The sequence below is a fragment of the Silurus meridionalis genome, chromosome 27 (genome assembly GCF_014805685.1).
Source record: "Silurus meridionalis isolate SWU-2019-XX chromosome 27, ASM1480568v1, whole genome shotgun sequence".
Classification (NCBI taxonomy): domain Eukaryota; kingdom Metazoa; phylum Chordata; class Actinopteri; order Siluriformes; family Siluridae; genus Silurus; species Silurus meridionalis.
The window spans coordinates 16181545-16204527 of NC_060910.1; the positions used below are offsets into that span (position 1 = coordinate 16181545).

Below are 22983 nucleotides of genomic sequence, written 5' to 3' on the forward strand. Positions count from 1 at the left end.
AGACGCTGCGCGCGGCTTCGTTCCGCTCATTTCCTCTCTGTAACGCTGTTGCGGAGACGCCGCTGCTCCGGGATTCAACAATAACCTACTCCAATAACACGCAACAACAACATGGAACCGAAATGAACAAATAGACACATAGAAACCGCATCGAAATCCTTTTTATTTGTGTCTTTTTTCCTCTTTATATTGGGTTACCAGGAGGCCTGCGGATGGTGAGAGCGGAGTGAGAGGTCGCGAAAGGTAAGAGGAGAAAGCGTGGGGTCCAGTCAGAGCGTCTCTGTAGGACACAGGGAAGTTTTACACTGCGGTCTAGGGGTAAAAAACCACACTTCCTGGGGTTATAACTTGGGTTTCAAGTTTGAGTTTGAATGAAATGTTTTGTGATGGAATCACTGCAGCTGAGCAAAAACCCTTAAACTGAAACAAAATCATCCAAAACTGACTGCTGACTTTAATATATGTTTACACACACACACACACACACACACACACACACACACACACACACATGCATACACTTGATTATTTTTGGTTGATTTTCAGTGCTTCTAAATTCTCCATCTCAATTGTTTCCAAAACACATGAAAATTTCTCTCATTTATGCAAAAACAAACAAATTTCAACGACTCATCCTGCACTAGTGTTGTTTTTGTCCAATAAAACACTCTTTAAACCGTGAAGCCCCGCCCATTTGGGCGTGTCTCGCCCTACATTAGTAGCTTGCAAACAGCCAGTACGGTTTGTGTGTTTTGCACACGCGCATCTTTTTTTTTTTCCCTCCAATTACGCCACAAGTATTTTTTTTCAATCAGTTTAGAGAAGAAACGTTCTTTCCGATATGCTCTTTGTCTCTCCGGCCGACTTTGGACGGGCAATCGCAGGATCCGTCAATGAGAAATCGTCAATAAGCTCTCGTGATCTCTTTACTGTGCTCAGTAAGCCTTCGGCACTCTGTCGTGTCGCTCTGACTTCCTGTATCAAAAGGAAATGTGTCGGCATACAGGCTCAAAAAATGTCTTCGGAGTTTAGGACCACAGTATAGGGATGAGCTGAAACCATTTACATTTATTGCCATTTGACAGACGCCCTTATCAGGAGCGACGCACAACTAAGCGGTTGAGTTTTTTTAGCCTTGTTTCAAGGCCCATCAGTGGCAGCTTGATGGTGCTGGTATCGTATCTGCACTCGTGAACTGTCGATGCCTAAACCCGTGAACTACCATTTTTTTTACAAACCAGGTATCCAGTTTTGATTTCAGATATCAGAGATAGAAACCGTATAAATTTGTCCTCTGATTCTGATGGGCCTGTCTGTGTTGATGAATCACCACAGCGACACGTCCTGACAGATATGAATCATATTTCCGAATAATCCCCAATAGCACTCGGGGACGGTTGGTGAATGTGTTTGCATTCTCAGCGTTGGACAAAACCGTTTCCTGAGCTCCATCCTTTTCGGATAGGATCTAATTGAATCCAGATGATCAGATTGGATAATTATCTGCATGTGACCTGTCCGATCAATCAGCTCACGTGAAGCACGGTTCATCTTCCATTTCCCCTCAGATAACTGGTATTAAAACATCGGCCTGCGCTGACATGTTCGGTAAGCATTTTTCCACAGAATCCATGAGGTTAAGGTTCAAGATAATTAGATTGTAGTGACATTGGGCGTCTGTATACATGTAGAGGCTTGAAATTACCAGCGAGGGAAGGATTAGATTTTTTTATTTCATTGTCTAAAACGCTGATCCAAGTTGTTCAAACATGTCTCTTAAATATCACATGCAGACGTGTGCCTTATAGGTCCAAAGAAAAAAAAAAAAAAACTACAATAGCTGCAAAAAGGGAGACCATTTGTGAATCCTTGATGAAACAGTCCAAGACTTGGAGAGCAAAATCATTGCTGAAGGTTTGTGACGGCAGCTTGTTCGTTTACCTCAAATATGACGTTTATTTTATTCTAACTACGTGCACATGCCACGTGAACAAGATGGTTTTTCGTTTGGAAAAGGCAGGTCATTTGAGGGCAGAGATCTGTTCACAAAGCAGGAAGGTTGAGTTTGAACAATCGGGAGAAAATCTGAACTGAGCAATAATGTGACCGTAGCCTTGGAGTGTGTTCGTCTAGGACTGAGGGAGTGTACTGTTTCTCTCTCTCTCTCTCTCTCTCTCTCTCTCTCTCTCTCTCACTAATGGGTGCCATGTGTTTGTGTAAATACTTTAAAAATGTAAGAAATCCCCAATGCCATCAAAAAAAAAAAAAAAACGGTGCCAAACAGCAGCCTGAAAACTGAGAGCCATTTAGCCACAGTAACGTTTCATAACCATCTGGACTGAATGTTCAGACTTGAAAACAAAAAAAGAAAAACAATAGAAAGTTTAAAATGCATTGTTTCCTTTTAATCCTGTAGAAAGTGCCAGCCGGCTTCACCATGCAGGGGAACAGAGGCCCCGGGCGTCTTCCCCAGTTAGTGACTCCGTCCAACGGGTCGACACCATACAACATGACCCGGGTCGTTCCTGTGAGGTCTCCTCCCCCTGTCAAGGCCTTGCCTCCGCCACCAGCACGTCTGAAACCGTTAGCTGTGGCACCAGAGCAACCACCTGCCATTCAACCCCCGGATTTCCAGAATCGGCAGAAGAGGAAAAACACGTACATCTGCACCGGAGTCTTTTTCAGCATGTTCTTCTTCGTGCTCATTCTTTATCTCTGCCTGAGCCCTGGCCAAGTCCTCGACGGTGAGACACCACTGTTGTCCTGCAAATACTGGAATGTCAAAATAGTCGTATGTTTTTTTTTTTTTTTGTTTTTTTTTTTTTTTGAGAATCTTCTGCATATTACAGTTATTCCACCACCACCATGCTTCACCATAGGGATGGTAATAGCCAGGTGTTTAGCAAAAGCTAAGTTTTCTTATTTGGTGCAGTTTTTGTCGCATCAGTGTCTCTCTGGGTCCACCATGACCACAATAAACTTAATTTTACTGTAATTTCCGGATTATTAAACGCACCCAAATATAAGCCGCACCCACTGAATTTTATGCCTACATTTAAACTTATGAACTTTACACAGGCTTTACTGAAAGACAGTGTCTGTTACATGGCTTGTATCTAAACAGTAGCCTACTAAGAAAGTCATTGTTCACTGTCTTCCTCCTTCCTTTCACAACTATTTCTCTTGAGAGTTTATCTTTTGGCATCATCATGCGTTTAAAAATCACCATCGGTGGAAGCTTTTCTCCCACTGCCGGGCAGCTCAGAACATAGGTGAAGTGCGTTTTTTCATGCCCGTTTTTTTTAGCGTGACGGCACCTTTCCTGATGACAGTCCAAGTAAGCGGCAGGTCAAATGTCAGAGGAACCTCATCCATATTTATGATGTGGTGCGGCCCGATTCAATGGGAGCGCATCTTATTTGACATAAAGAATTTCAATGGTTCACCTTAACCCATTTGGAAAATGTTAATTGGTCTAATGTTATGGGGCTCAGTATTTTGGCTTGAAGCTTATAAAACCGGGAAAAACCCAGGAAAAATCCATAAATTACCCGCTTCATTGTTTAAGCAGCGGGGTTCAAAGCGTGGGAAAAAAGTAGCGGCTTATAGTCCGGAAAATACTGTATTTATCTTTGTTTATTCAGTAATTCTTCCATAAAGTTCTGATTTATGGGTATTTCTGAGATGGTTGGTACCAGGAAGTTGAATTAAGCTTTATTAATTCTCACATACACCATCTTGGGAAGCAAAAGTCAAGAATTTGTCCCCAAATAGAAACATATGCTCCCCACCCCCGCATTTTAGTACGAAGAGTTATTGCAGGTTTTCATTAGCTCCATAAACACTCGGTAATCTCCCTCTAAATCCAACAGACAAAGCAGCACAGATTACATTTGCACACAGCACGAGAGACGTTTCATCCACCGAGTATTCAAAACGTGTTTGTTCTAATGAAGTCCAGTACTTTGTACCGTAAAGCACTGGTCTAGCGATGATGGTGATGGATGCCTAGTTTCTGACCCAAAAAAAGTTTCAGTTAAAGTCTTCTGTAACTATAAGCTGTTGTGATGAACATGAAGAGTTGTTTCGGTGTGTTACAGAGAACTGTCCTGACCACAACCTGAAACTGAGGAAATGGAACCCGGGACACATCCCAAAAAAGGATATGGTGGTACACAAGGGACAACTGTACAAATTGACAGCGTCGGCCACCTTCCACTCCCTGACCATCAAATCGGGTGGTAAGGCGTGAACATGTGACTTTGGACTCTGAAGCCTGAGTGATGTCTAATACAATGCAGCTGTGAATAAATGAGTTTTCACTCATCTTTTATTTTGCAGTCGTGTTCGCTTCATACTCTATCATTTTGGTGCCTTTACAGGGTTGGTGGTGTTTGCTGATAATCAAGACGGTTCAAACAACATTACTCTTCGTACCCACTATGTATTAATCGAAGGAGAGGGTGCGCTTCACATCGGTGCCCCGAAGTGTCGATATCGATCCCACGCCACCATCACGCTGGTGGGCCGTTCGGACGACGCCTCGGTTCCAGCTGTGCCCCATTTCGGACGCAAATTTGTAGGCGTGCTTCCGGGGGGCACTCTGGAGCTCCATGGAGTGCAGCGGCCATCCTGGACTCTACTCACACGCACTGTACCTGCCACGGGCCTGGAAGCAGGCAGCTACGTTTTCCAGAAGAACTTCAGTCGAGGGATCAACATTCGTGTAGTGGACCAGGACACCGGTGCTTTGTTAAAGTTTCCCGACCGTTTCGACACACACGACTCGCTGAATGACAGCAAAAGTCTGAACCAGATGCTGCAGTTGCTGCCAAAGGGTCGCATAGTTGCTCTCGCTGTGGGTGACTCGGCTGCCAAGAACCTCGAGAAGGATACCAGGGATACCATCCAGAAGCTTCTGGGCAGCCACTACGTTGGCCAGCTTAAATACAGGTAAGGATTTATATTGTGACAGACAAATTATAGTGAAAATAAAAGAAGCGTGAGCAAGAAAATGGAAGTATGGACACCCACAAGGTCCTGACAGTTTAGGGCAGGGGTGTCCAATCTTTTTTACAAAGGGCCAGTGTTAGTGCAGGTTTTCATTTCAGGTCTGGCCCTTGATTAGTTGGAATGAAAACCTGCACCCATATTGGCCCTTTGGGAGAAGTTTGGACCCCCTGGTTTAAGGGGTTTAAATACACTATATGTACAAAAGCACTGGGACTCCCATTGTTTCCAGCCAGATGTAGTTATTCCCCAAACTGTCACCACAAAATTGGAGACACAATTGTATAGGATGTCTTCGGATGCAGTAGCATGATTTTTCCCTTTAGATTAACTAGGAGACCCGAACCTGTTCCAGCCTAAAATAATGTCTTTATTTGTAGTCTAGTTGTAATCTGCCGAGAAAAGTAGCGAAGGAAATGAAACCAGCAAGTTTGCTTTGATATCTGTGGGTGAGGCTGAACGTGGAAATTTTCTTATTTTAACCATCCGGTTTGCTTCATTCAGTCCTACACACTTTTATGAATTATTGTCTCATTGTTCTTTTTTTTTTTTTAATGTCCCAATTCAAATAATCAGGTTTGACATTTCATTTGCAGACTTGATAAGCATTACACTTTTCACATACAGCTCTGCAACACTGCTCAGAAATACGTTAGAAGAGCATCTTGAAAATGACCGACATTCACGTATAATTGTATAAAGTATAATTATAACATGCAGCTTCCTGACACCTCTCATCACTGGCGTGTCGCTAATTTTGACATGAAATAGAACGGTACTGTGTGTTGCATTATCAATCACTTTTTATTTTTTTTAATTTTTTTTGTATATTGGCTTGAAAACGCTAGGCATAGAGATCTCGCTGAACTACAAGGACATCAAAGTGTACACACACGCGTACACACACAGAATCACAAAGTCCTCCAATGTGGAACCAATTGAGATATTTGCCATATCCGTGCTCTAATGTGTCGCTAATGGGCTTTAGATTCTCTGCAGCACAAAACCTAACCCCATCCTGGCATATTACCTTAAAAGGGGGGGGTGAACAGAAAATGGATTGGCAGCCTTTTCCATCTTTCCTCTCGGCATATTTGTACAGGAAAAGCACTGGAGGGTTTGGCCAGCGTGTTTCCAGGATGTGTACTGAAAAATGAGCTGACGTGTGTAAATTTCTGAACAAAACACACGGTCTCTTCTGACCTGGCAGTGTAAGGACAAGCTAAAAGGACACACACACACAGTGTGGAGTGACATTAAGGGTCTTGACGCAAACTTTTTGTACCCATTGAGCTCTAAAATGCTTACGCACACCCGGCCTTCATGCTTGCACTCTTTCCTTTCTCAGAAACTCTTTTTGTTTCTTTCTCTCACTCTTCTTCTTTTCTTCCACCCATCTTAGTAGTTCCAGTGTCTTTTGAAGGCTTGGCATGAACCCTCTCCTGTGACCCCCACCCCCCCCGCACAAACAGAAACATCTGGCTCAAACTTGTGTAACTCACAGGCCAAGTTCCCTCCTCTCTTTTCAGTTTTTGCCACACACACACATACGGATACCTCACTACACACCAGGGGGTAGTGTGTGTGTGTGTGTGTGTGTGTGTGTGTGTGTGTGTGTGTGTGTGTGTGTGTGTGTGCGCGCGTGCGGGCGCGCTTCATGAGCTTTCTGGTCAGAGAACTTAGATTTGAGTTTTACTGTGGAATAAGAAAAAAAAAGTCCACTACAGTTGTTATTATTAGAAGTTTTTCAACAGCTCTCTGGAAAACCGATGTAGAAATGTCCTCAATGTCCAGAAGGCAACACAAGATGTTGGGGTGTCTGCAGTTTTTTCATTATGATGCACAGATTATATTTCATCTGCATTGTAAACATTGTAACCGCACGTCTAATCAAGCTAAATCCGGCTCTGCTCGCCAACACGATGCAGTATTTAGATTAAAGCAACAATTTGATGTTTGATGATACCCCAGAACATGAGATGGGACCAGATGAGTGTGTGTGTGTGTGTGTGTGTGTGTGTGTGTGTGTGTGTGTGTGTGTGTGTGTGTATATATATATATATATATATATATATATATATATATATATATATATATATATATATATATATATATATATATATATATATATATATATATCCTGTTACATTATAGCAGCTATAAATTTCGTTAAATTTTGTCCTGAGGACTTTCCTTCAGCATTAAACATAAAGTTACAGCTTTACCTCTGGTTGGTGCAAATCACAACACTGGAGACTCCTCCTGTAAATTGCCATAAATGTTTCTCTGGTTTTTGTGAAGCCTCAATCACAGAAATCAACTTATTACTAACTGGATTAAAGTCTGGTAAAAAAAAAAAAAGAGAGATAAATTGCCAGGCAGTTATTGTGGTAAGAAACTGTAATGTTCACCTATTTCATTTGACATCTTTTTTCTTTTTTTTGAATATATAATCTGTTTAGAGAAACACTACACCTTTAAAAAATTAAAAAGAAAAAATTCCTGGCTCGCTGCCAGAACTATACCCAGGTGGCTCTACTTTTCATTAAACAGGAAATGGTTGTCATTGCGTTTTGTTGGACTTTGATGGGAAAATTTACCCTTTTTTTTTTTTTTTTTTTCCCCTTTCCTCATGATTTTTTCCTGGATAACCCCAAAAAAAATGTTGTGATCGTCAGAGGAAGGGCGTTTGCTTTTATTCTTTTGGAAGATCCACTATATAGACAAAAACATTTCCTGTGTGCTTTTTGAACACCCTGTTCAATATTTAGTCCCCATTTGCATTTATAATATCCTCCTCTCTTCTAGGAAGATGTTCTAGATCTTGGAACGTGCTTATGGAGATTTGTGCGAGATTCATTTAGACAGTAAAGTGGGGTAGTGATGTAGGTGAGGAGAGGAGGCCTGGGGTGCACTTAGAGTTCCAATTCATCGAACTCTATAGGCTTGAATCAGAGCTCTGGACTGGGCCACTGAAGATCTTCCAACCCATGTAAAGCATACTGGAGCAAAACAAGGTATTTGTGCATAGGGGTGTTGTCATGCTGGAACAGGTTTTGAGTCTCCTGTTTGGTGTGAAGGTAAAATCTCATGCTACCACAATTGGAAAGAGAAAAAACCCCGTGCTTACAAATGCTAGTCTTTGTCTTGCTGGAGACTTTCTACTCTTTGGTACTAGTGTTTCTGAGGATTGTAGCTGTTTTTAGGTACCCACAGAAGCAAAAATAAAGCATGACTAAGAATCATGTGTGAATGTTTAAAATAAGCATATAATAAAACTCACTCCAGTGGCACTGAACGTAATCATGTTGCTCTCTGTGTGTGTGTGTGTGTGTGTGTGTGTGTGTGTGTGTGTGTGTGTGTGTGTGTGTGCGCATGAGAGATGATATCCTGAAGACGACTGTGTAGCGAGTCTGGATTTCTACCCATGAAGTCAAGCATGATTACAATTTGCCTAATTTGCAGTTTATTCGGCATTAAAACTATACGTTACACCACGCTTATTTAAGCTGTGTCAGCTTTAGAGGAAGGAAGAGACTAATCTGTGTGCTTCATCTGTCATGAATTGTGGTGCTTGTGGTCACCCAGGGCCGTTTCCTCTTTCTCGTCGCGGACCGATCGACGTCAACACTTCGTAGCGCAGGGATCTGTGCGTGGCTCGGCTTCATTATAACTATAAAGAATGGGCAGTTTCTGTCGTCGGAGAAGCAGCGGGTTCACTTTCCCATATTCGTGATGAGAAGGAACAGAAATCATGCAGAACTGTGGAGTGAAAAGTGAAATGCTTAGATTTATAGGAGTCGTCTTGTGCCCAAGTGTTCCTCCACTGGAAGGAGTTCTAGTGCATTGTAGTTGATTTGGGGTAAAAAGGAAAAAAAAAGAAAAAAAAGAATGAGGCTGGTGAGGCTGGTGGCGTGGAGTTCTGTTAAGAGTCACATGATTTCAATAGAAACAAATCTGTTCCTGAAGGGTTTTAGAGAACATAAATAAACACCCAACGAGAAGAGTGGGATGAAGTTTAGGATTTACAACTCAGGGTTTGATAAAAAAAAAATGCCCCACTGTTAAACATGCTGTGGAGCACCATTAAAATCCATTATTTAAAAAAAAAATAGAAAGAATACGCAACCAAGCAGGCCAAGTGTAACTCTGAAAGGGACTAAAGAGATTCAGGACCCATAACCCAGACACTCAGGCATTGATTTATTTAATAGTGGAGAAAAGGATGCCACTATTTACACAAACTATATGAAATCTCTTTTGGTAAACAATTCGGTTTTATTTGTATAGCATATTTAACAATGAACAGTTTAGCAGAAACCCGGATATTAGACACTATAATGAATGAGCCGGAAAAATTCCTTAAGATTAAATGAGGAAAAATCTTTGAGAGGAACCACACTCAAAAGGGAACCCATTCTCATCTGGGTGACACCAAATGTCCATTCATTATAGTTCTCTTATTCTTGAGGTTGACACATCAGTTCAAAATCGTTAATGACAACTGCAGCCTTAATCCAGTGTAGGAACTGTTTCTATTAATTACAGTCCAAATCCATCTTCATGGTTCTTCGTAGTAACCTCATGAATCTTCAGGCTGTGTATGTGCAGCCTTTCTCAGCAGCGTCGACTGGTTTCCAATGTATAAGGACCATTTTGGCAGTGAAGCATGGTACTGCTTATCACCATTCGCATAGTGAAGCATGCTGGTGGTAGTGCACTGGTGCTTTTTATTAGAACAAACAAGTAAATTAGGCAGAATAAGGGGTAAGAAGGAAGGAAGGATGGATAGATTGTGGCAGGAGAATCCTAGAAGAAGCCATGTTCCAGTCTGCAAGAGACTTTAAACTATGGTGGAGGGTCGCCTTCTAACAGGAAAATGGCGCAAAACACTTTGTTAAATCTACACTTGAGTTGCTGCTCAGCAACTGTGCTCTCCATACAGTTGACAGCGGTTTAGGCGAGAAGAATCGAGGACAATTATATTCCATCAACCATGTTAGATCAAGATAACAGGCAGAAACAGAGCTGCATGATATGTACACAAATAGCATCGTCATTGTTTTGCTATACACCGTGATTGTGATGGTCTTGTGATAAAGTAAACCAGAAGATAAATACCAATACGAGATGCACTCATGATCAGACTGTAGTAGTTTGATTTAAGTGAGGGGAAACACTGATATTTTCCTTGGGGTTAAATAATTTTTTTCTTCTGCAGGCAGGCGTGGGCGCTGGTGTCGGTGGTCGGTGAAGGAAACAGCTTGTGCTCGGAGGACGTACGGGAGCACGAGAACCACGACACCGGGGGAAAGGCGCTGGCCCGTTGCGAATTCATCACCGTGGATGGCGGGCGCTTTTTTGTGTCGGCCTACAGCGAGTGGTGGAATGGCAAGTTACAAAATGCCATTGAATTGCACCACTTTTACTAACTTTAAATGGGTTTCAGCTGTAAATGACAACGTCGGTTAAAAGCATCATCACGATTCAGGGGAGCGCAGAGTTACCTGTTACTACTTGTTTAACCGTGTTCCATTGATCATTAGTGCTTCCAGAAGAAAACACTAATGATCACTGTGGCTTGACCTCAAGGTCACATACACACTCGCATGCTCGTTAAACACTTTTTTTTCTTCAAAGTAGACTTTTTTTAAGATTGCACTGCTTCTTCGTTCCAGCTGTATGCATGTTTTACTACCTATATTTGGCTTTCCTGCATTTCCAGTAACACTCCGGAGTTAGCATGCACTAATATTTAATGAACCGACCGGCTTTTTAGCATCTTATAATATAATGTGGGGCCGTTACATTTTCCATTAACACCATGGCCCCGATGTGTTTTATTCCTCTCATTGTTCTTGTTTTTTTTTCTTCATTGATGTTAAAACCAAAGAAATTTAAACCTATATGAATAAAGTTCCTATAGAAAAGAAAACGAATAAAAAACGCATATTACGCACCTTATTTTCTCAAACCAACGCCAAAATCGTGACCAAAATTCTGAATTGATCAATTGTTCAGACCCAGAGCCAGCGTTTCTCTTTAATAACGAGATAGTGTCTGTTTTATACGGTCAAAAATAAACCCCTTGTTGAAAATCCTGATGTCATATAAGTGATTACTGGAAGTGTCCTACCAAGACACAAAGAGCGCTCTGTGCATCAAGCTGTTTCTTCTCTACACTGAATTTATCCACCTCCAGCTTTTAACGCTGAATTAGGTCTAAACAGCATCGCTCTGAGCACTGCTGTTAGAAACGACGATGAAGCAGGCTGACCCGCTCGGAACGACGGCTCTTTGGTCTGGAAATGTTGCTTGTGGCGACAATTATGTCCAATTATATCCATTATAGGGTTGCCTCTGGGCTGAGAGTCAGACGCAGCGTTAAGACAGTTGTGGTTGATCTGTGGCTTCTCGAAAAGTACTCTTTGAGCAACACGTTTTGTATGCGTCGTGCAAGTTCCGCTTTTCGTTGCTCAAAATTTTCCGCTAATACCGATACGACTTGAGTATCGAGTCAGAAGGCCACAAAAATGGTGATTTCATTGGCACTGACACTCCATAAGAGCTTCTGAACCCCATTCATAAAAGACAGAATGTAATTCTCCCATAACCCTCATGTTTGACAAAAAAATCCCAGGAGCACTAAATGAGCAGAGTACATGCAGAGCTGATACAAATTTCTCCTGAGGAACATCATGCATTACTCCAGAGTCCTTTGTCAGCTGGCGTATTGTTTTAAAACCCGTTTATCTCCCAGGCTTCGCCACATCGGGATTCCAGGTGGACGTGGTGGACCAGATGGTGCTGAACGTGCAGGACAATGTGAGCAGCTGGAAACCAGGAGACAGGATCGTGGTCGCCAGCACGGACTATTCCATGCACCAGGCTGAAGAGTTCACACTGCTGCCCTGCCCCCACTGCACTACAACACAGCTCCGCATACAAGGTGAGAGAGGAGGAGGGGGTGTGTGTGTTTCTTTGTGTCTGTTTCTCTGTGTGTCTCTCTCATTGTATCTGAGTGTGGGTTTCTCTCTATGCTTTCCTCATTGTCTTTGTATCTGTCTCCCTGCCTGTTTATTTCGAGTCTCTTCTTAATGACGCACACATTTCACTTCGAGTGTCTGGAGACTTTTCTTGGGTGTTCCCTGGGTGGTTTTCTTTTTTTTTTATTTTATGAACCGCCTTTCTGTTCATTTAGTTCTGTACTTGCCTTCTGGGCGAGCTAATATATTTTTGGTTCGTCCACCTGCTATGTGTGTGAGAGGGCGTTGGCTTTACTGCAGGACGGGGATGTTGACAAATCAACTTGTTGGAAACCATTTTTTGGCAGATAATCAGCTTTTATCGCTGTGTTTTGGACGTAGGACGGCAGCTTTATGTCTCGATTAAAATGATTAAACGCTGGGAGAAAGGAGAGTTTCCCAGGGCAGGAGAGACATGCACTATCGACTACTGACTTAAACAGTCTTCCTAAGAAACAGGAAAAGGGTGTGAGGTCCATAAGGACCAATGTCCCGAGATTGTGAAGAGGCCACGATCTCTCCAGAGATACGCTTTGATGTTTTGGATGTCGCTGTGTGTGTTAGTGTGTGCATACACGCATGCAGTATGCTTTCTGTAGTATGCCGGAGTAATCGCAAATAGACATCGTATTTGCACGTGTGGTGAAGCAAGCTATGGGTGGAAACTAGAGTCACAGTTTCAACATGATAGCTCTATGTTTGCTTCGAGGCTGCAGCTAACAGTGCTAGCGGCCATTACACATCATCTCCACATAACAATGAGCCACCTGGACATTTTTTATAGCAGACTTGGTTGGTATGACCAGATCAACGGGACCCCAGTGGAGAGAGTAGAACGTTTCTGGTACCTAGGTGTTCACATAAAGCAGGATCTGTCTTGGTCCTGTCACATCAACACCTTGGTGAAGAAGGCCTGGTAGCATCTGTACCATCTGAGAGTCTTAACTGACTTTAAACTACTGCAGGTGTAGAAAAGGACCTTCTACACCTGCACCATTTGAGAGTGTCCTCAGACATCTACACCAAATGGGGCCAGACCAGGAAGATAGTGAAAAACCTCAGCCATCCCAACATTGCCTTACTTTTTCTTTCCTTACACAATTATCTTGCACAAATTATACAACTGTCACTTTAACGCTGGGCTGGCACAGCACCATTTTAAGTCGTTTCAAGTTTATTTCTATTGCGCTTTTCACAATGGATATTGTCTCAAAGCAGCTTTACAGAATTTAACAGTTAAGGTGAAAGATGTGTATTTATCCCTGATGAGCAGCCATGGCGACTGTTGCAATGGAAAAACTCCCTTAGATGTTATGAGGAAGAAACCTTGAGAGGAACCAGATTAAAAAGGGGAACCTCATCCTCATTTAGGTCATATCAAGAGTGTGATGAAGAGTGAGAATTAACATTAGCACTGAAATGTAAGATTTTGTGACCATCATAAAGCCAACACCAGCTTCTCCATGCCAGAGCCTTTAAACACTCAAAAAGGTCCAATATCCAAACTCCACATGAAGTGAAATCTAAATGGCGCTGGTACGTCTCTAGATGGTGACGGTATCAGTGTAACTTAAACATTAGCACATGGACACTTTTAATATGTACTTCTGTCAATAACATACATATAAATATCCACCCCTTCTGTCTAATTAGTTTGTTTATATTATATTATTTTTACCCCTATTGGATTTATTTTTAATCTTATCCTGTTTATACTTTTAATATACTTTATATATTATATGTGAACATGTAACGGGAGGACAAAAAGACTTTACACTTTTTTTGTCAAGACAACTTTACACCTGGTTTAGCAGCACACTGCTGGATCCTAACAGTGCTGTGTGTGTGTGTGTGTGTGTGTGTGTGGTGTTTAGGCAAGCCTCAGTTCACTCATATGGGCGAAATCGTGGATGGTGTGGACATGCGTGCTGAGGTGGCTCTGCTCTCCAGGAACATCTTGATTTACGGAGAGATGGAGAGCTCCTGCTACGGCAACAACTGGTGTCAGTTTTACAGCTATGACACCTTCGGAGGACACATCAAGGTTGGAGAATCAAACATGAGGAACACAAAATACATGTATTGCAGGATATTAGTTATCTCATCAATTGTATATAATTCTCTTGTGTAGATCCTGGGGAATGTCTCCTCAGTGCACATCTCTCAGGTGGAGCTGAAGCACATGGGTCAGCAGGCGGAAAGGGACAGCCACCCAGTCCACTTCCACATGTGTGGAGACGTGGACGAGAGCCACGCCTACCTCGACTCGCTCTCCATCCACCACTCGTTCTCCCGCTGCGTCTCCATTCATGCCACTAACGGCCTGCTGGTGAGTCACTAACTTTTAGGGGTCGTGCTGAACTTGGGAGACGTTCGCAGAAACACGCACGGTAGTGAAGTGCTGCTGTTCTTGTGTTGTCTTAGGTGAGGGACACTGTGGGATACGACACGCTGGGACACTGTTTCTTCCTGGCAGACGGCATCGAGCAGAGAAACACATTTTATCATAACCTTGGATTAGTGACGAGGCCGGGGACCATCCTGCCCACCGAGCGCAACGACACCATGTGCACCAAAATCCGAGACCGGGTGCACGGTGGATACACACCATCACCTGCCACTGAGTGCAAGTACGAACACACACACATTTATATCCACACTCGCTTTTTATATATGGTCTCTCCCACATAATATATCACAATAGGAGTAATGAATGTTTTAGAGCCAGTAGAAATATTATGTATAATAAACCAACCCCAGGAGTAAAACTATTCATCCTAGAGCAGTACTTTAATATGCAATAAAGCACACATCAGTGTATTATAAATTAATATGGGGGGGGGGTTATCCCAGAGGTTAAGATGTTGGACTTCTGATCGAAAGGTTGTGAGTTCAAATCCCAGCAACTGAGCGAGGCATTGTAGTAGACTGTTGATATTAATCACATTCCAAATCCATCCTCAAAGTTCTTGAGTTGCTCAGTAGCTCACTGTGTGTGTGTGTTGTGTTTCTAGGGCCGTGTCCACGTTCTGGATCGCCAACCCTAACAACAATCTGATCAACAACGCAGCCGCTGGCTCACAGGTAAATAGTCACCTCTGTTATCGCTGCTACCTGAATGACCTGCGAGTCTGTTGTATAGAACAGACATACAGGAAGTCTGACTTACCCTTCTGGTTCAGTTTTAGTAATCAAATCATAGCTTGAGGTTGTGGAAATGTAAAAGAGGTGCCTTCAGGAAAAAAAACATTAACCATTTATATTTTTAATGTGCAATGTGATATATTGTTTACTGATTCAATATGCTGCAAGACAGACAGCGAGTTCTTTTACATGTGCCAGACCACTTATAACTAAAGGAAAACAAGAATATAAAAGTTCTTCACTATCTGGGGTTTAAGAAGATACACATGTATGTTGCAAAATATTTATAGTAATAAAGAGGGTTACAGTAGGGTTTAAGGTCCTACGACTGTAATATTGCATGGTATTAATGGAGATTATGAGGACGCTGCGTATATGTTTCACTCTCTTATTAAAATTTTATTTGGCAGTAAACATTGTGTTGCATTCCCATGTCGGTTACTCTGTGCTTTATGAGCAAAAGCTTATGTAAACTTCGGCATGTGGCATCAGTTCATCCTACGGTTATTAGACTGTAGGCGATGAAAAAATGAGTAAAGAGCCATATGATTATGATTACAATAAACGATGAGGTTGGTGGTGTGTGTTCCAGTTTCTCCTACACCCCATGTGTTTGGCTGTTGTGCTTGGTGATGTCATTTCAGAATATTTAGTGTTGTACTGAAAAAGTGAGAACATGACTTGTATTCTTCGCCTCTCTCTAGGATGCAGGAATCTGGTACATCTTTCACAATTCTTCCACCGGAGACTCTCACGGGCTCGTACCAGAGACCAAAGCGGAACTCACTCCGCTGGGGATTTTCTACAACAACCGGGTTCATTCCAACTTCAAGGTATACCGGCGCTCGAGAAACAAAGCAGCTCCGAGTGCGTTAGTGTATAAATTCGAATGCTGAAGCGATCAGTGTTCTTATTTTTTGGTGTTGTGAAAAAAGCCCGTCTCGCTCGCTTTCTGGAAACCCGCCATTGTTTCCGATCGAACCGGGTGGCAGTTCCCCAGAGTGTAAACAAACACGCTCACTCTCTCACTTTATAATAGTCCTCTGTTTCAGCGTGCATTAGTAGGTCAGGAAATGGAAACGCGGTGTAACTAAGCCGCCTTTCTTCATATGCATATTACTTTGAATAAAATGACATTTAAAACGAAATCCTAATGACATCTGTAACATGAAAATCGACTTTTTACAAATCTCCACGTGACCTTGAGGTACTTGTCCTGCTGTGCAATCCGTTCCCAAGTTAAAAACCGCTCCAATCACTTGACTGGGCGTGTCACGGTTAGTCATGGTGTACGATCAGATGATTACCTCACAGCTCACTTTTTTCAGAACACAGATTAAAACACTTTTCCACCCATTACCATACTTTTATTTCCCTTAATCTCTTCTGGGTCCAGCTGCAAATTCCCTGTGGGCTCGGCCAAATAGCTCAACTCGGAGCAGAGGAAACTCCAGCGCTGAAAATCTTTGGCTGTTGTTCAGCCTGCTACTGTTGTAAACACGCTGTAAACGCTGATCATGAGTCCTTACCGTGTGAACACATAGTAGAATAGTAGATTTAAAAAGATCTAAATTTGCTGTCTTCTCCTCCAGGCAGGTCTTTTTATCGACAAGGGAGTGAAGACGAGCAACGCCAGCGCTGCAGATCCTCGCGAGTATCTCTGCCTCGACAACAACGCCAGGTCGGACCCTGATCACGTTTCAAAACAAAACACGCACTGTGAAAAATGCTTCTGTAAATACTTAACTTTGGGGGGAAAAAAGCTGCAAAACCTCACCAAATATTCCATTCCAGATCATTCTCAGCCCTTCATTTGGACTGGTTAGAAGGTTACAGGTTATTGATATGAATATTAAACCAAAATGAAATGAAAATAACTGAATAAATCCCATTACATTAAGTTGTCTAATAGGCCTGATTACTATTTTCCAGTAGTAAAAAAACGAGTAGTTTGTTTAAAGATGTCTGAAAACTTAGCGATGTGTGATTTCCTCCCACAGGGTCACCCTTTTATTATTTATAACTAGAAACATACAGTACCTGCTGTAGTAAAATAGACACACTGAAAGTATGTAATCTGGTACTTCGTAACACTGTGCCAGTACGAGGAAAACCATTTATTTCGGCAGACGATCAAGAAGGAAGGAAACAGATGAAGGAACGTACATTTCACAGCAGCTGAGGGAGAAGTGGCTAAAACCGAGATGTGATTTTTGGCAGCGTGATAAATGCGCACAAAATAATCACATTTTTGAAATAAAACCACAGTGAATCTAAGCAGTATTTTTAGATGTATTTATAGATTGTACCTTGTAAACTCGTATTCGCAACCCCTTGGGCTATTATTGATTTCTATACCTGAGAAACTTCGACAGTGTTCGCTGTAAAAACAAGTCGATGTAGAAGGAGTTTCCTCTGTGCCACTCACTGTGAAGTGTGTGAAAGTAAACAGAAAACCCCCCAAAGCCTTATGTTACACTGGTTTTGCTCTGTGGGTGTGTATTTGTGTGTCTGTGTGAAATAGGTTCTGGTTTAACCAATTTATAATGTGCCTATGCCTCAGGTTTCGTCCCCATGAGAACTCTGACCCGACCAGGCCACGTGTGGCGGCTCTGATTGACACACTGATCACCTTTAAGAACAACGATCTTGGCGCCTGGATCCGTGGCGGTGACATCGTCATTAGGAACTCAGGGTTGGTGACATCAAATTAACAGCGGCGTGATGTGTGTATGGGCTATAAAACAAAATAAAACATTGCACTTTTTTTTTCCACTGCCACAGATTTGCAGACAACGGTGTTGGACTGTCATTTGCAAGGTAACGTGTGTGTGTGTGTGTGTGTGTGTGTGTGTGTGTGTGTGTGTGTGTGTGTGAAGCATTTATCAAAGTAAAATATTTTAACGAAACGTCATAAAACGTCACCCAAACTGTACGGAAAAAAATGGTCATGGTGGGTCTGGCCTAATATTCTAATAAGCACACTTGATTGACAGTCCAAGGCTCCTCCTGTCATTAAACCTGTGATTTGTTATGTAATGAATGCATGAACAAGTGTGTGTCTGTATGTGTGATAGTGATGGCAGCTACCCTAAAGACGTGGGCTCCAGTCAAGAGGTGTCCGAATCTCTGTTTGTGGGCGAGAGCCGCAACCGCGGCACCAACGGAGGACAGAATAAGTACTGGGGTGTTGGAGGAGTGGACGGCATCCTCAGGACTCTACCCCGAAACAAGTGAGTGTGTGTGAGAGAGAGAGAGAGAGAGAGAGAGAGAGATATTTACCACCAAAAGACCCTTAACATCTATTTTATATATTTATATTATATATAATATATACACATACATACACACACTATATTTCCAAAAGACCTTTCCTGCTATACGTGGTCCTTTTCCGCTAGACACACTTAATCTTACAGGACGTCTTTAGATGCTGCTATAATATAAATTTTGCATTTACTTGAACGTGGAAACCCAAACCTGTTCCAGCATGGCGATGCCCCTGTGCACAAAGTGAGCTTCTTGAAGATTTGGTTTACATGCTTTGGAGAGGAAGATCTTGAGTGGCCTGCTATAGATCTTTGAGCTCATCCCTACTGAACACCTTTGGAATGAATGTGAATGCTGACTGCACCACAGGCCTCCTCACCTACATCACATTTCATAACGCCCTAGTCCCAGAAGAGTGGAGCGAATTATAAAAGCAAATTGGGACTAAATGTGAAATGCAATGCTCAAAAATCGCATACCGTGCTTATGACCAGGTGGCCTAATACTCCTGGAAATATAGTGTATCTTTTTTCTCACAGCAGTAGGGGAACTGGTGTTGATAATTAATTCTCATCTACCTGTTCGGGGCGCACTGGCAGCTGAACACACGTTCATTGAGAAAACCCTCTACAGGGTCCCCAAGTAGTGCAACTACATAGTCTGGTGGTAAATTTTCATGACAGACAACTGAAAGTAACAGAGTGATGCCAAGCAATGACGGGTGATGAATTGCTGCTTGTTGTAGTTGCAGGAAAACCACAAAGTGGGTGGTTAGGTTTTTTTTTTTTTTTCTGTGGAAAAAAGAAACCTGCTTTATAACATTTCAGAATTTTTTTTCCAAATGGGTGTTTTGTCGTGAACAGGACGTTCCCCATCCGGGGGTTTCAGATCTTCGACGGACCCTTGCGGCTGATGAAGAGCACTTTCAGGTCCTACACGTCGACACTGGATCGTTTCAGCAGTGCCATTGGCTTCAGCCTCAAAAACGCCTGGCAGCTCACGCCGAGGAACAACCTGTCTTCGCTGTCCTTCCTGCCCAGTGTAAGTCTCTCATACACACACAGAGTCATAAAAACAACATGTAAAATCCATTAATATACAGTTTGTGTCTCTAATGTCGCACTGCTGGATTGGACGGCTTGGGAAAGAAATGCACCAGAATGCTTTATGTGAAAACAGCAGGCCAGTGGAGACAGTGTGAAGCTCTAGGCAATGTTCTGCTGGGAAGTCTTGAGTTCTGGCATTCAGGTGGATGTTCGTTTGACACGTACCACCTGCTTAAACACCTGTCAAAGACCAAGTTACACCCCGTCATGGTAACGGTATACCCTAGCGAACTCTTTCAGCAGGATGATACTGCTTGATGCACTTAAAGTTCAGGAATTATTTGAGAAACATGGGTACAGGGTGGCCAGTAATTTCTTTGGATCTTTATCTAATTAAGCATCACAATCCAATCTTTGGAGGTTCTACCTCTCAATGAAGGATCTGAAGCGAATGCCTTATCAGATACCACAGCACCCCTTCAGAGGTCTTGTGGAGTCCATACTAAATAAGTCAGAGCTGCTTTATTTGGCACATGGTGGAACTGCACAATATGAAGCAAGTTGGTTTAAATGTATGGGTGTGTAGTGTTCGAACGTTTTCACTCAATGGCTTTCACAAAAAAAAAAAAAATCAATCCACACCGCCATCTAGAGGATTTGACTATTCAGTGTCACAGTCCATCCTTTTTCTGAATGGTGTTTGTACATCATCCATGCTTTAGTAGTGAAACTTTTTAGTAGTGATTTTGTAAGTGTAATTTTGTGAAAATAAAAATATTTTGCATATATTTTGGTGCTAAACTGAATGAGATTTCAAAACTTTGCTTATATTGGATCAAAAACTAAAATTGACCAATGCAATTTGCATATAAGTACATTTTAAATTTAATCATCTAAGAAATATCACAATACATATCCCTGTGAAGGGAACACTGGAAGATTTATCAATATGGTTTGAATTAAATCCAGATGTCAGTTACACACTCCTCCAAATTTGCCACACGTGCACTACACTACAAGTACCCAAAGAAACCCAAAAGTCAGTTTGCTGATAACCTTTGGGGACTTTAGTGACCCATTGCAACACCTCCTGTGTACCCAGGTGAGCCTTAGGGCGTTTTTTGGCCGTCCTGGTCAGTGGTTTGAGGATAACGACTTAGACGGAGATAAAAACTCGATCTTTCACGACCTGGACGGCTCAGTGACCGGCTACCCCGACACGTATGTGGTGAGAGCAGACAACTTCCTGCTCCAACACCGTGACTGTGTTAAAGTGCCGGAGTGGAACGGGTGTGTGTGCAGCGGCCGCTACGCTCAGGTGAGGACGAACAAAAAATAGATCAAGACACCATGGCATAGACTTAATGTACTGTTGTACCGCTACAACAGTTTTCATTTTACAAATTTGACTTATAATAATAATACAAATTATAGCATAGAGGTATAATCTTTGTATAAGCCTGTACAAACTATATACTGTTGATGTGCTTGTATTAGGGACTGATATAATCAGTTCTTTCTGTTATACCCAATGCAACTTAATAACATGAGCTAAAAATCTAAAGTGCATAAATGTTATAAATACCCTTCCTTTATGCTCCATTTCATTTTTGTACTAGGTGTACATAAAGACACAGGGCGTGCCCAACCTGAGCTTGTCGATCATCAGGGACGAGTATCCTGATAAGCCCTTGGTGCTAAGGGGCATTAACAGCCAGACGGCACCCTCACAGCAGTACCAGCCCGTTTTGATGCTGAGCAAGAGTTACACGCTGCACTGGAAAAACACAGCACCGAAAGAAATCGTCCTCTTACTCGCCAACTTTGACCCGTAAGCACTGGAGAACATGTGTAGCGTGATACAGGGCATCCCGAGCAGATGGTGTGATATTTAAAAACCGTGTTGTGTTCTTGTAGAGGAGAGTGGGCGCTCTTTGGTCTCTGCTACCCCTCAGACACGGTTTTCCAAGTGATGTCCGACATTTACGACCGTCAGAACAACGTGTTCGATGGCATGGAGGACTACGGAACCGTCTCCTCTCTGGCTGAACTGGAAAAGCGGCAGCAGGACAGGAAGTACTTTTTCGACCGGGAAACTGGGTAAGTGTGTCAAACTATTTTTTTTTCTTCTTTTAGAAGTCACATATACATTACAGCAGAGTGAAATTCATTTATTCCTATATCACATCGATTTTTAGGAAGCTGGGGTCCAGAGTGCAAGGTCAGCCACGATACAGACCCCTGAATCACAAAGGGGTTAAGGGCCCCAAAAGTGGCAGTTTGGTACCAGGGCTTGTACCCCCCTGACCTTCCCATTAGTAACCCAATATACAATTATGTAGCAGAGAACACTTTTAGACTCTACAAACACAATTTCCACAGACTGATTAAATTCCAGCAAGTGCTGAGGCATCAGTGAAAATCTAAATAAAGTTGTATTTAAAGTAATGCAATTAGAACATTCCTATCTGTATAATTCAATTAAACAGGATTATCTGATTAATAAGGATGATGTTCTCGAAGCTCTAGAGGAATCAGTGCATGAGGTTTAACCTGTCCTGCCACTGTGCTACATCAGTGGTTCAGGCTCTGGGTTACTGTTTGGAAGGTTGGGGGTTCGAGCCTCTGTATCGCAAAGCTGCCACTCTTGGGGGCCCTGGAGCAAGGCCCTCAATCCTCTGTATGCTCTGGGGGGCTGTAACATCGCTGACCCTGGCTCATCTTTCTGTGCTGTAAAGTACATTTGTCATATAAAGCAACTTTGTTTTCTCGTTTTCACAGCATCAAATATACAAGTAAAAGCAGACATACCTTTTAAATACTGATCACATTTACATTTAAAGGAAACTCCTGAGGAAACCTACACACATCCAGCTTTCATTTGCTTTCGTGATTATGCTTCATGATCCGGGCGGTTGGTAGATCACTCTGATCCGATCACAAAGTCCAGCTCACAACACCGTCGTCTTTTGTTCTTATTAAAACGTTGCTGGATGTTCGATATAACAGTATTAAAATGACTGAACTACACAACAATCAAGATTTCCTTTAATAGAAACACCAATTTTCCCACCTCTTTTAAATGTAGGTCTTCTATCATCGTACAGCGCTCAACATATATACGATGTAATAACCACCAGCCATTACACTTGATGATTTTCACTGTTCTCCCCAGTTTGCTGTGGCTGTACACTCGAGCACGGCATCCCCGTAACGGCCACAGTTACTGCTCTATTCGAGGCTGCGAGCGAGTGAAGATCACCGCCACCATGAGCAAACAAACGCACCAAACGTGTAACTTCACTACTGCTGCCAATGCCAAGGATCCCAGGGCGACAGTGCCCATGCCTGCAGCCGTCACAAAGCCCTGCGACAAGTGTGGCGCCTCAAAGGTGAAGATTCTCAAGATTTGTCCAACATAATTTCTCAAACAAGTTGCTGTTTATAGCTTATATAACAATTAATAACAAGAACGAACCTGTTCTGCT

General features: G+C 42.4%; 1 protein-coding gene across 1 annotated transcript in view; it reads left to right on the forward strand.

Moving 5' to 3' along the window:
• Positions 1-22983, forward strand: part of cemip2 (cell migration inducing hyaluronidase 2) — a 27330-nt gene continuing 4347 nt past the window's right edge. Inside the window, exons 1-20 of the mRNA XM_046841654.1 lie at positions 1-243; positions 2417-2744; positions 4101-4241; positions 4383-4953; positions 10232-10401; positions 11771-11959; positions 13910-14079; positions 14167-14364; positions 14460-14665; positions 15050-15119; positions 15884-16012; positions 16772-16860; positions 17743-17874; positions 17964-17999; positions 18257-18412; positions 19313-19490; positions 20598-20813; positions 21115-21326; positions 21413-21595; positions 22671-22887. Of these exons, the coding sequence (XP_046697610.1) occupies positions 2438-2744; positions 4101-4241; positions 4383-4953; positions 10232-10401; positions 11771-11959; positions 13910-14079; positions 14167-14364; positions 14460-14665; positions 15050-15119; positions 15884-16012; positions 16772-16860; positions 17743-17874; positions 17964-17999; positions 18257-18412; positions 19313-19490; positions 20598-20813; positions 21115-21326; positions 21413-21595; positions 22671-22887 (3570 nt within the window). The 5' untranslated portion in view covers positions 1-243; positions 2417-2437. The remainder of the gene's footprint in view (positions 244-2416; positions 2745-4100; positions 4242-4382; positions 4954-10231; positions 10402-11770; positions 11960-13909; positions 14080-14166; positions 14365-14459; positions 14666-15049; positions 15120-15883; positions 16013-16771; positions 16861-17742; positions 17875-17963; positions 18000-18256; positions 18413-19312; positions 19491-20597; positions 20814-21114; positions 21327-21412; positions 21596-22670; positions 22888-22983) is intronic.